Genomic DNA, 14,937 nt, shown 5'->3' with positions numbered 1-14,937 from the left:
ACATAAACTAAAAGTGTACCCCAATGTAGCACCTGTAAACTAGAAACTAATAAAAAAAACCTTGTTTTGTAAGGGAGATTAGCAGTCTTTGGTACATGTAAGGTTCAACTGTTAAGTGCTCTTTTTATAATAAGCAGGGGCATCCCTTTAGATCTTCCTAATAATGACTACACAAAATAAGTGAAGAGAATAACAAGAGAATTATTGGAAATATTCTTCTGTTATTGCATAAAGACGAAGAGTTTCCAGACTTATGGTGGCCACATTTTTTCAACTATAGACTCGATCTCTTGATTTACAAAGTTTTCCTTCATCTGGATTGTCAGGACCTAAATGACCTTTATTACTCATGCAGGTTATTTCCACCTCAGGTTGCTCCTATAAATAATTATGTTCAAAAGTCCCACTTTTTCAAAACTGCATGACTTACTGAGAGTACAGGTTTATCTAGACTTCATTGTATATGGCGGTCAATCATTGTCATTCACATACCATCAGAATATACAGTAAAACCTAAACTAACAAATTATCTGAGCATTAAGTATAAAGTCAGTCAAGCAGCACATAGTTTTGAGGCATGTTTTTGAAAAGATAGAAAATATACACATGGCCTAACATTCTGGTACGTTCGGGGATTTAGCCAACTGATTTGAAAGTTGGATTTTTTTAATACTTCATCAAAGAAACAGTTATCACATTTTTGTTTATGACATATTTTTGTAAAAGTGAGTCATATTAAAAAACAGTTTCAATAGAATTGTGTTAGTTCTACATTAAACACATGCTTTTTAAAGTATTTTACAATGTAATGAAGTTAGATTTGTAGCCCCGATACACTTGTGGTGGCTCAGTATCGTGCATGGACAGCCGATTCCAATTCAAATGATATAAAACACCATCAATTGATGTGCTATTGTTAGTTGTTGGTTATTGAGGGCCTGTGACTAATTGTAATTCAGTTTTTTTAAGGATAACATATTTTTTAAGTCCCAAGGTAAAATTGTTGGTTGCTTTGGACCACAATAGAGAATAGGTCTGGAGCTTTGACAATAAATTATTCTGTCAGTGATATATTGCATCATTATATTGTGCAAATAATGCAGCCATCAGGTTGCGTTAGTAAAACATACTATAAATACCAAGTATATATTTGTTCACTCTGCTTACAGATTGACACATAGTAAGTTTTCTCTTAAATCCTTTTCTAGGTAAGTGGTGCTTTTTTAATTAACTTAAGCAGCAAGAGAAATGAGCTGGTGTATTTATATTGTTTATACAGTATATGTGCTCTTCAACCAGCATTTGACTAACCTGTATTGGGAATTCATTTTGTCATCAGGAGCAGCTGGTGGACTAATGAAAGAAGAAAATATACAAAATATGCAAGTTGGGTTAAATCAGTACAGTAAACTAGTCTGCAACTGAAGTCAAAACAGAATGTTGCCAACAGCTTGGCCTGTAGTACGTACAAGTATTGCATAAAAATGTATTTGAACAAGCAAAGTAAGTGTTTAAAAGCAGTATTTATATATTGACTACATGGTATGAGTGACCATCACCTCTGCCTCTGTAAAGGCATTTAATTTGGCACTGGTTCCACATATAGAAAGGTAATGTAAATGTAAAAATGTAGGGGGGTTCTATCCGCCCAGCACATTGGTTTACAAGTCCTGCTGCACAGATCCAGTGTACTGGGATTAAAATCTGCCCCACATGAAGTTAACACATTCTCCTTGTATTTGCATACTTCACCTCCTAGGTACTCTGATTTTCTTCTCATATTCCCAAAGATGCGGGTATTAGGTTGGTCATTCCAAAGTGGCCTGAGTGTGAATGTGTTGTGTGTGCATGAGTGAGTCCTGTAATGGATTGAATAGGCAGATTTAAGAATGTTATATTAAGAGTTTCACATGTTCCTTGGTGCTAGCTGAAAACCTGTATAAGTTCAAGGTGCTTTGTTTTTCAGAAACGGAGCCAATCTGTTGAGGAAATACTGCATATCCAAAAATGTATCTTTAGAGATTGCAGATAAAAATATGTTACTCTGTCTAAACATCATTCTGTGAAATTAAAAGAATGTACCATGTTTATGTGGAGCAGACCTTTAAAATGAACACAATTCTTTTTAGAAAGCAGCTTGTTTTCAAACTGCCCTCTTTATTGGCTCTCTGAAAAATATATCAGAACACTTGTTTTGTTTTAAAAAAAAACATATTTTAAGTTTTGTACCAGGTGTTTCCTTTTGGACTGCAATGTTTTGCATTTGGAACAGGTGTTTCTTTCTAGATTGACTTCATACTTCAAGGTCTCTTTAATATTTTACTCCTTGAAAAGAAATATTTACATTTTTCATTGTCACTTGTCTTCTTAAACAGCTTCTTAATATTTCTTAATCAGATAACTGCATTCATTTAAAGAAATTCCTCATAAATCAGTACTTGTCAGTTGTCATCTATTAATTGAACATAAGGAAATGAGCACAAACTATTTTCTATTTCAAGTAAAAGTTGTGCAGTTTTTCAGTACTATTAGTTTCTGGTTATATACTGTAGTTTATCCAATCGAGACATATTTATTTAGTGTTTTATCCCACTATGCATTTCCTGACACTGCTTAACCTAATTTGAAGATTTCAAAGAGCTAGAGCACCATGAGGTCCTAAGCAGGAACCATGACTGATGTGGTTGTCAGTCCATGGGATGATACATTCCTACACTTTAGGGAATGCTGGAGGAAAGTTTTTGTTTCAGAAAATATGCACACAAACACAGAAATCTATGTGTACTGCACTCAAACTGTAACCTAATTCTAAACCCAGTGTACTTTTTTTTGCAGATGTCTTTACCCAAGGCGATACACGTTAGCGCTGGGCAAGCCTGCCTTTAATACTGGTGATGTGGGCTTTGGCTCTTGTTAACATTGTAGAATGGTACAAAAACATAGATTCAGAGAATGGATGGAGGTTATCAACAGGCCTTGTCCTATTTCATTTTTATATTGGGTTAATATATATATTGTGATTCATGACTTGACTCATTTTCTTTTCTCTTCTGTCTTTGTAGAATTCTAGGATAGAGAAGGCATTCCTTTTTGATGTTGTCAGTAAAATTTACATTGCAACAGACAGCACGCCAGTGGACATGCAGACCTATGAACTATGCTGTGATGTGATAGATGTGGTCATTGATATCTCCTGCATATATGGGTGAGAAAACTCTCCATTACTGACATTGTAAGAAATTGAGGTTTAAATTATTTATTTAACTTTTTAACAGAATGTAAAATTAATTATTGTAAAAAATTTACATCACTCTCTTCATTAATTTTCTCTTTTTAACATACTATTGTAAAATGATAAGACAATGTCAGAATGAGGTAATGAGGTTTGGGGTTCTGGAGGATGCCCAGTGTAATGTAGGAGTCCAAAGAACAAATGGGCATTGAAAGCTTTGGCCACTGTAGCCTCGTGAAAGAAAGGCTTCCTGTTGTTAGAGCTCCATCTGACACAGAAGCTTGTGCAATAATGAATACCAACTTCTGGTTGAATGAGGATTTAAGTACAGGTGGGACAGGAAGGGACTGGGATTGAGTTGTTGTATCAGTAGTGAAGTCATGGCTCATCCTGAAGTTTCTCCTCCTCTTTAAATACAGAAACAGAGCATGTATTAGCAATGGTGTCACATGTTCAGTCTTCCCTACAGGTTTCCTTTTTTTTCCAAAACCCGTGAAATGCACCCCAAATTTGGGTGTCTGACATTCTTCAACCTACTGAATCTAATTCAAGGTTTTGAGCAGCCTGAATCTGCTCCAGCTCAAGACAAGAAACAGTCCTAGACAGGGCTCCAGTCCATCGCTTGGGGCTACTCTCTCACATTCACACTCCCACAGGAGCCAATTTAGAATCACCAGTTCACCTAACATGCAAGTCTTTGGGAATGTGAGAGGAAAACCCTCTCATACATGGGAAGAACATGTAAACTTGCCATGGACTTTGATCGGCCATGAGATCCAAACCCAGGGCTGTTTACTTTCCTGCACCCAATGTTGTTGGCACAAATTCAGATTCCATATCCCTGAAATTGGGTTTGAGAATGTTGTTATTTATTCAAAAAAAGCACACTTTATTCATAATAAAATGCCAAGCTTGACATTGGATTCTCAAGAGTGAGGTGGAAAAAACATAGTTACAACATAGATATTATAATAGTTTTTTTTTTCATTGTGAAAGGCAGTAATGTGCTTGTCAGAATCTACAATAGATAACCTTTTCAACAAGCTTGACAAAAAGGTAAAGTTGCTGCTTATGGACATTAGTGTGCCTGATTAAGCATCTTGTTCAAATACAGCACATTTCAAACATACTCCAATGCTTTTATATTTTTACTATTTCAAGTGAAGATATTTATTAAAATGCAAGATTCTTTGACAGTAGCAGTCAAGCGAAAGGCTGCCTACATTGTAGTTCACTCACAGTATAACACACACACAAGATAATATTGTTTGTGCAGTGGAATCTCTGTAGACATTAATTAGAAATGAATTAGCTGGATATGTGGACAAAGAAAACTGACAACACTTGTGATTTTTTTCTATGTTAATGGAAAGAGAAGAATAAAAAAGACACGTCTTGGGAATCAGTGGTGTAGTTCTAGTAAGTATGAATTGATCTACAAGCAAGAGACAGTTGATTTTGAAGAGCAAATGCTAATGCAAATGTAGTCATTGTTGAACAGGCATGTCTGTCATACAGATATGAGAAAAGTTGAGGAACAATAAAAACTGGAATAGAAACAATGCCATGTCCAAATATACCTAACAACATCTTTAAACACTCTGTTTAACTGGAAAGCTCTTTGTATGAGTTGTTGCCTTTACATCCAAAATATGTCATCTAAGGAACTTGGCTAGCTTGAGAGAGAGTTGGAGAGGTGGAGTAGAGAGGAGAGGAATGAAGGTCAGTAGGAACAAGACAGAATAAATGTGTGTAAATGAGAGGGAGGTCAGTGGAATGGTGAGGATGCAGGGAGTAGAGCTGGCGAAGGTGGATGAGTTTAAATACTTGGGATCAACAATACAGAGTAATGGGGATTGTGGAAGAGTGCAGGCAGGGTGGAATGGGTGGAGAAGAGTGTCAGGAGTGATTTGTGACAGACGGGTATCAGCAAGAGTGAAAGGGAAGGTCTACAAGATGGTAGTGAGACCAGCTATGTTATATGGGTTGGAGACGGTGGCACTGACCAGAAAGCAGGAGACCGAGCTGGAGGTGGCAGAGTTGCATTGGGTGTGACGAAGATGGACAGGATTAGAAATGAGTACATTAGAGGGTCAGCTCAAGTTGGACAGTTAGGAGACAAACTCAGAGAGGCGAGATTGCGTTGGTTTGGACATGTGCAAAGGAGAGATGCTGAATATATTGGGAGAAGGATGCTAAGGATAGAGCTGCCAGGCAAGAGAAAAAGGCCTAAGAGAAGGTTTATGGATGTGGTGAGAGAGGACATGCAGGTGATGGGTGTAACAGAGCAAGATGCAGAGGACAGAAAGATATGGAAGAAGATGATCTGCTGTGGCAACCCCTAACGGGAGCAGCCAAAAAAGGAAGAAGAAGAAACTTGGCTAGCTATAAAGGAAACAAACTCCACAAAGTATTACATACATGTTGCAGTTTGTGCTGGGGTTCAGTTTGCAGTACAAAGACCACAATCCCATTCCATTAATATCTTTCATACAGAATGCTATCAAATAATTTTAAGAGTGGGCTGTGCTTAAATCAATTATTCAGATTTTTCCTTTAAAGTCATATTTTATAAATGGGTATAAATAAAGTATATTATAGTAATTATGTAACAAACATTTGACAGTTACAAACACAGTTGATAATAGTTTACATGCTTATGATAATTTAATAAATGAGCATCCAAACCATCAGCATTTTCCAATTCAACTAATAATAGAAAGGTAATAAATAAAGGTAATTACAAATTTGCTATAATATTACAGATGTGTATTCAGGCTTGAGATCAAGTGACTAAGGGGACAAAAAACATACAAGAAGAATAGACTTCTTCTGAAAGATATAGAATTGCATTTGATGTCTAACTGTCTGATGCTAGGTTTAACTTATGCTTTAAGATACAAACAAGGAATATTTCACAAAGTAATAAGGCAAAGTAATAAGGCACAAATGTGTTATTCTTTGTAATGCTAATTATGAAGTAAACTGAGCATACCGAAATGCTTAAATATACTGTATATATATTGTGATAGACGTCCGGGGACCTTGCCCCATTGGGATGCCAGGAGAAGGGAAGGACTTTGAGAAGAGCAGTGTCTTCCCCGTAACACAAGAGGGCAGCCTCCTGGATTGCATGGTGGCCACAGAGCTTGGAAGCTCAACCCTGTGGGGGGACGTGACCACTGCCAGGGGGCACCAGGACAGCTCCGGAGTCTGGGCATGCAGCACTTCCGCCACACCCGGAAGTGCTGCCAGAAGAGGAGCTGAAATTGCATGCAGCACTTCCGCCACACCCAGAAGTGCTGCTGGATGTTAATAGGGGAAGCACCTGGAGCACTTCCAGGTGTTGTATAAAAGAGGCCACCTCACTCCACTCAGGGAGCTGGAGTCGGGTGGCAGTGGACAGAGCTTGCGGGAGAGGAGAGGAGTGGAGGCGGCAGAAGAAAAGAAGGATTGAGTATTGTGCTGGTTTGTGCACTGTGTTTGTGCTGTGTTGCAAAGGAGAAATAAACGTGTGTGGTTTTGGACATCGTGAGCCTCAGTGTGTGTCTGTGTCCGGGCAGATCTTCTACAATATATATATATATATATATATATATATATATATATATATATATATATATATATATATCCGTATTACTAACCGAGAATGCTAAACCGGATGGACGCAGGGACATCCGGCCATGGGCCGTAGCCGCAAAAAGACGTACTGCGCAGGCGCCCCAAGAAATGAGGCTCCGCGAGAGGCGGCCGCGACCACAGAAAAAAGGAGTCAAACGCAGGCGACGCATAGCGCCGCACGAAACCCCTTGCACACGAAACTAGCACACAAAAAAAAAGAAGCCGATCGCGCCCACCTGAAAGCCACCCCCTCCCCCCAAAAGGCACCGGACAGGACACACACAAAGACGACGATTCAACAAGCCCATGGCACACAAAAAAAAAAGAACCCAAACACAACCCCACCCACCCTACAAGCAACGGACGGGACACACACAAAGAGGAAGATTCAACAAGCCCCTGGCACACAAAAAAGAAAGAAGACGCTCGCGCACCACCAATCCCCCCCCCCCCCACAGACACCGGAAAACCACACAGCGCCGCACGAATCCCATTGCACACGAAACGGGACCCACACAAACAGGAGGATTTAACAAGCTCCTAACGCAACAAAAAAAAGAAGCCGTGACCGCCACGCCAGGCCCATTAGAGACGAGACATGGCACACGAAACGTTCAAAACAACAACAAATCAGATCCACAAACACACTAATATCAATAAGAAGTGACACCCAAAGCCCCATTTCTAAAGGAACCGTCCATATTAAACATACGTCATCTCAACACCTTCACACTAGGCAGCATAGGTGGATCTCCTTACAATAAAGCACTATTAACCGTTCAACTGCAGAAAAGGCTCCATATTAACAGTGAGTGCGATCCTCCTTATTACTTATCCATATTTCGCATGCTGAGGAACAAACAAGTCATGAATACACACTCATGGGTACAAAACGATTCGGCTTGGATAACGGGACCAAACACACGAACACGCATGAAACAAGAAAATACACGGCGGCGCATCTGCATTACATCCTACAATAGTTCATTTGATTTTTCATCTACCGGAGTAAATATCAGGTCACCAAAAGGCAATGACACATACTGCTTTCGCGTATGTGGACAAATATTACATCGCATTGGAACAGTGCACCCTGAAACAAATCAAGAACGCAAATATGCACAAATCACGTCGGCACCTACAAAGCGCTTCTGAAACCGCGGAAGAAAAAATGTCTCGGCTCCAAAAACACATGTCACTCCTTATTCCAAATACCGGTCCCAATCACAGAAACATCGGTATCCACTATGACAATGCACAGTAACAATGCACGTGACATCCGTCTTGCCACACTATTAATTATAGATGAATGTACAATGGCATCCAGTCACTTACTCAACACCATTGATAAACTTCTACAAACGTTGATGAATAATAATATTCCCTTTGCGGGAAAATTACTTTTATTAGGAGGAGATTTTAGACAGTGCTTAACTATTACTCCACTTACAATGCGCTCAGATATTGTTCAGTCCACCTTAAAATACGCGGACAATTGGCATTGCGTTGATGAATAATAATATTCCCTTTGGAGGAAAGGTATTTTTATTACGAGTAGATTTTAGACAGTGCTTACCTATTGCTCCACATGCCATGCGCTCAGCTATTTTTCAGTCCACCTTAAAATACGCGACGACATCATATAAACAACACGATACCGAACTACAATACATATACAGGCGCGAGACCTGATTGGTGATAATACGAAGAAACGAACAGTCCGCAGATTAACAGGGAGTTCGATCCTACTTATTACTTATCCATATTCCTAACGATAAAGATCAAACAAGTCATCAATTCACGATCACGGATACAAAACTAGACGGCTCGAGGAACGGGACCACAAACACGAACCTGCATCAAACAAAAAAATTCACCTCGGCGCGCTTATAAAACCGCGGAACAAAAAATGTTACGCAAACAATTGGCTTTGCTTTCTAAAGATACACTTGGTACAAAACATGCGATTTCCAGATCCCGAATATAACAATTGGTTATTACAAATAGAACATTGTACACTCACCAATACAGATGGACTTCACCCAGATATTATTACAATTCCTCAACCCTTCATCTGCGACGACTTACTTACGGAGATATTTGGAACAGCGGTCTCATTAGACCAAATGCCCCTTTTAACACAACGAAGTATATTATGTCCAAAAAATATTAATGTTGATCACATTAATAACCAGGTCATTTCATTACTTCCTGGAGAGGCACGGCTCTTTCTAAGCTCTGACAAAGTTCCCTCTGATGACGACAATGAACATCTGAATTTCCCCTTAGAATATTTGAACACTATTAACCCAGCCGGATTACCACAACACAATCTTAGCCTTAAAAACGGAACAATAATCATGCTATTAAGAAACCTTAACACTAAACAGGGTTTATGCAATGGCACACGTTTAGTCGTCAACACCATGACACACAATGTTATTCAAGCAACAGTTCTTACAGGATCACATGCTAACAATACTGTTCTCATTCCTAGAATTGACCTTACGAGTTCTGACCTAGAATTACCTTTTACATTGAAACGCCGACAGTTCCCCATTAAACCTGCATTTGCCATGACCATCAACAAATCACAAGGACAAACCATGAACAAGGTTGGCATCTACCTCTCTGAGCCCGTTTTTGGACATGGACAACTTTATGTTGCCTTCTCACGTGTTCGACGTTCATCTGACGTTAAAGTTATAAATGCTCCATGCCAAGGAAGACTCATTCAAGGACAGGACACCATCTTTACTACTAATGTTGTGTACAAAGAAATATTCAAATAAACCATTACTCTGTGCCAAACACTGTATTTTTGGCTTTCTATATGCATCATCCACACCTGCACATTATTCTATATCTAATTCATACATCTCACTCTTTGTCATGCCCCAACGCCAGGGGTTGGCGAGCGAAGCGAGCAGGGGCGGAGCCCCCTAGTATATAACTAAACAGTAACTCATTCACTCACTGCTCAACCAAACACTATTTCCCATTTAGTTTAAGAGCTGAATTTTATCAGGATGGTACATCGGTACATCTAGGTCACTAGGTATCTGGTCTCCCACAACAGAAAAACTAAATTCCCCAAAATCTCAAAAATGTCCCGACAGATTTAACTGATGATGTTATAGAAAAAAAAATGAGCCAACACATTTTGTACTTGCCAATATTTATTAATACAGTAATCCCTCCTCCATCGCGGGGGTTGCGTTCCAGAGCCACCCGCGAAATAAGAAAATCCGCGAAGTAGAAACCATATGTTTATATGGTTATTTTTATATTGTCATGCTTGGGTCACAGATTTGCGCAGAAACACAGGAGGTTGTAGAGAGACAGGAACGTTATTCAAACACTGCAAACAAACATTTGTCTTTTTTTCAAAAGTTTAAACTGTGCTCCATGACAAGACAGAGATCACAGTTTCGTCTCACAATTAAAAGAATGCAAACATATCTTCCTCTTCAAAGGAATGCCTGTCAGGAGCAGATCATGTCACAGAGATAGAGAGAGACAAAAGCAAACAAATCAATAGGGCTGTTTGCCTTTTAAGTATGCGAAGCACCGTGGCACAAAGCTGTTGAAGGCGGCAGCTCACACCCCCTCTGTCAGGAGCAGACAAAGAGAGAGAGAGAGAGAGAGTGAGTTTGTTTTTCAAGCAAAAATCAATACGTGCCCTTCGAGCTTTTAAGTATGCGAAGCACCATGCAGTATGTCCTTCAGGAAGCAGCTGCACACAGTGCAATGTCCCTATCGTCTAGGTGTGCGAACAGCCCCCCTGCTCACACCCCCCTACGTCAGCGCAAGAGAGAGAGAGAGAGAAAGTAAGTTGGGTAGCTTCTCAGCCATCTGCCAATAGCGTCCCTTGTATGAAATCAACTGGGCAAACCAACTGAGGAAGCATGTACCAGAAATTAAAAGACCCATTGTCCGCAGAAACCCGCGAAGCAGCGAAAAATCCGCGATATATATTTAAATATGCTTACATATAAAATCCGCGATAGAGTGAAGCCGTGAAAGGCGAAGCGCGATATAGCGAGGGATCACTGTATTATACTAGTTTATATGCTGTGCACTGCACTGACAGAATGTTTTATGCAAATAAAGGATGCAGCAGAAGTGATTGACGGGCCATGCAAATAGCACCACTAACCAATAGGGTGGATGGACAACTGAAAACGGGTTCTGAACAGATGTTCTGATCATGTTGTGAATGGAAAGAGAAAGTTTGGTGAAGCTCAAGGAAGATGCAAAACTCGCTACTCTTAGATACATACCTCTCATCTTATTTAGCCACAAGGGGGCTCCGCCTCCTGCTCGCTTCGCTCGCCTACCCCCGGTGTTGGGTAACCCGAAATACATTGATGAATGTATGCGATATGTGACTGCTTTGCTTGCGGCATTTCAGACTCGCGCTGTAGGCGCCTGCGTTCATTGATTATATTCAGGCGGGCTCATGTGTGTATCTCCGACAGTTGTGGTCTTTCGTTTTGAACCCGTGCCTGCTTTGCTTCCGCAGTTTCTTATGTGCGTTGTAGGCGTCTATGTACATTGTATTTGTTCATGCGGAGCTGTTAGGTTTTGGAGCCGAAACAGTTTTGCTTCCGCGGTTTCAGACGCGCGTTGTAGGCACCTACGTCTATTGTTTTTATCCATGCGGGCTTGCTTTTGTAGCTCCGTTAGTTGAGCTGGATCGTTTTGGAGCCGTGACCGTGACTCCATTAGTTATCCATTGTCTACCGTTAGTAATATGGATACAGTAATCCCTCACCTATCGTGGGGGTTACGTTCCAGAACCCCCCGCGATAGGTGAAAATCCGCGAAGTAGTGACCTATACTTATTTTATTATTTATATATATTTTAAGGCTTTATAAACCCTTCCCACACTCTTATAAACCTTTCTCACTCTCTTGTTAACCTTTCCCACGCTCTTATAAACACTTCCTATGCTCTTAAACACTTTCTGCATTCTTAAACACTGCAGACCAACACTGCACACTGCACGCAGCGATCAGACGTCAATGTGTCTGCACTCGCTTTATGAAGGGGGGCAGCTGAACTCACGCTGAGCAGAAATGGACTTTGTGCTGCTTCTGCCAAAATGCCTGCTTGTCGCTCTGCGCGTTCGGAAGGAGGAGGAGGAGTGGGGGGGGTGGGGGATTGGGTGTGAGGGCTGAACGCACGTTCGCTCAAACCCCCCCTCCCCGGAGGCGCAGTAAGCTCCTGCCACTTCGAATTGTCAAGGGGGTGGAGAGCTGAATGAACGCTAAGGAGAAGTGGACTTTGTGCTGGCTTTGTGCTGCTTGTCGCTCTGCGTGTCAATAATTTAAAAGCCTGTACATCACCAATTTTCCTGTCTCACTGTCTTGTCTTGCGTGAAGTTAAAATGTTTTATAATAGTGAGATGTTACTCATATCCTTAGCCCCACATCCACATATCATATGTGTTAACAAAGTGTGTTTTATAAGTTTACATGTTGTAACGGCCGACCCCTTTTACCCAGCCGGCAGCTACACCTCCAAGACCAGTGGCCTGGATAATTAACTGAGAGATAATCTAACTATCAAGCCGTACTTCTTACCAATTAAACTTTTCCCCCCCACAATCGACGGTGAAAAATATGAGCACAAAAACAGGATGTAAAATTAAACAGATTATACGTATTAAGTAAAACAAGACATGCAAAAAATAGAAACATATATAAATACAAATATCCCTCCACCCCAGCAATAACAAGCCACCACCAAATATATATATATATACACAACAAAAACCCTTCCTTGTCCCTGTAACAAATAAACACACAACACGAAAACAACAATGAATGATAAACTGAAAATGAATGAGAACGTGAGTCCGGTAATAATGAAACTGTCCTGAAAGCGGATGACTGAATTAGTGATATTGAGTTGTTTGAATCTCCCCGGAAAAAATGGAACAGCCTCACCGTGAATCCTCGTGTGTATGGTGGATGATTAAGTCCTACCCTGGGGTCTTTCGTGGTGAGGTCCTTGAAATAAATCCGGCAGATGGAAAAACAAACTGGAGTGGCAAGCGCGATGTGGACAATAACTGGTACCGTTGTTTCGTGGTCGTGAATGAAAAATCTCCTTCTCTCCTCTCTCTTCCTTCTCCTCCTGCTGGCTTAAATAATCCTGTGACGGCTGTGATTGAATGATTGTAAACAGGTGTTTTCCAGGTTGGCGGCTGTGGTCTCCTTCCATCATTAACTGATGCACATAAACAGTAAACGGGACAATGAAACGAGACGCACTCAGAACTGACATTTAAACACTATGTGGCCCCGCTACAATGTGTTTAAAGCATGTGGGATGGGTATTTTAAGGCTTAAACTATAAAAATGTTTATTTATTTGGTCTTTCTATATCACGGATTTCCTCCTGTTGCTGATGGGTCTGGAACATAACTTCCGCGATAGGCAGGCAATCGCTTGTATTTAAAAACCCGCAAAGTCGTGAATCCGCGAAAAGTGAACCACGAAGTAGCGCGGGAATACTGTAATTGCGCCTACTGTTAATACGGAGCGTTTTCTGTGGTTGTACCATTAATAATGCATCACTGTAATGTGATTCACATATGCTATATGGTTTGGACGTGTGAGGATGCCGTACGTTTAATACGGAGAGTTTGTTTATTCTCATTACCTGGACCATGCTGTGTAGTGTGGACGTTTAGTTCAGAAGCGCGTTGTAGGCGCCTGGGCCTTTCGTACTTTCTCGCGCCTTCCGTACTATTTTTGTGGACCTTTGCGGACGCCGTAGTGTCTTACGTGTGACTCTGGGGTGCAGTGCAGAGCTATGGGCGCGTTGTTGCTTCATGTCCTATTCAGAAGCGCGTTGTAGGCGACTGCGCCTTTCGTACTTTCCCGCGCCTTCCGTACTATCTTTGTGGACCTGTGGGGCCTCCGTAGCCTGTTCCGTTTGACTCTGGGGTGCAGCGCAGAATCCTCTTTTTTGTGTGGCTGTGTCGTTAGTCGTTAGCTATGGGCGCGTTGTTGCTTCATTTCTCATTCACGTTAGTTGAGCTCTTTCGTTTTTGGGCCGTGACTCCTTCGTTCGCGGTGGATAAAACCTTGCTTGCGGTTTATGAGACGCGCGCTGTAGGTGCCTGCGCAGTACGTCTCATGGTCCCATTGCCGTGTACCTGCATCCATATCTGGTTTATTCTCGGTTAGTAATATGGATTCTGCTTCATAGACCTCCAGCCCCATGGTTTTGGTGCAGAAAACTGATCCCCCTCCCAACCCCACTCTTGGATCAAGGGCTTAAGACATTAAAATTAATGTTCAGTAAATGTCATAAAAACTAGAACCATAACAATTGTATTGAACAAAGGCCATAAAAACCAGATTCATAACAAACAAAACTTTCCTGAAAAATTTTCTTAAAAAATAAATGTGACAAATTAAAAAAAAATGTTTGACTTGGAGCCAAGTTGTTTTCATGCAGACTGACAGACATATGATCATAGGTGATTTTTGCAATAACCATGAACAAACCTGAAAAGGGTTTTAGCTTGTATTAGGTAACCATAATAGATTTGATGGCTGTTCTGTCATTAGCTTCAACATGCCATGTTAATTGTATCTTTAGCTCCACAGACATAGATTTTCTTTGCACATTTTTCATGTTATTAGTAGACGTTCTTTTCTTGAAAAATGTAATTTATTGATTTAACACAATAATATTGTTTTTGTATCAGTATGCTGCTGGAGTATGTGAATTTCCCCTTGGGATTAATAAAGTATCTATCTATCTATCTATCTATCTATCTATCTATCTATCTATCTATCTATCTATCTATCTATCTATCTATCTATCTATCTATCTATCTATCTATCTATCTATCTATCTATATCAACACAAGTTTAATTACAGTAGAAGGGTCTTGTATGTCTGTAGTACTAGGGTGTTGTACCATGTTAGCCATTATGAATGTAATGAGAAGTGAAGCAAAATGACACCTTTTATTGGCTAACTAAAAAGATTAGAATATGCAAGCTTTCAAGGCAACTCAGGCTCCTTCTGACATCTTGCCTGAAGAAGGGGCCTGAGT

General features: G+C 40.5%; 1 protein-coding gene across 2 annotated transcripts in view; it reads left to right on the top strand.

Annotated features, from left to right (window-relative positions):
• Positions 1–14,937, top strand: part of rragd (ras-related GTP binding D) — a 212,862-nt gene that overhangs the window by 164,177 nt on the left and 33,748 nt on the right. For both annotated transcript variants that reach the window (XM_051924041.1, XM_028797542.2), the window contains exon 5: positions 3,063–3,205. In XM_051924041.1, the coding sequence (XP_051780001.1) occupies positions 3,063–3,205 (143 nt within the window). The remainder of the gene's footprint in view (positions 1–3,062; positions 3,206–14,937) is intronic.

Source organism: Erpetoichthys calabaricus, chromosome 3, assembly GCF_900747795.2.
Source record: "Erpetoichthys calabaricus chromosome 3, fErpCal1.3, whole genome shotgun sequence".
NCBI classification, from domain to species: domain Eukaryota; kingdom Metazoa; phylum Chordata; class Cladistia; order Polypteriformes; family Polypteridae; genus Erpetoichthys; species Erpetoichthys calabaricus.
The sequence above is the reverse complement of the archived record's forward strand: the minus strand, read 5'-3'. Positions and strand labels throughout refer to the sequence as shown.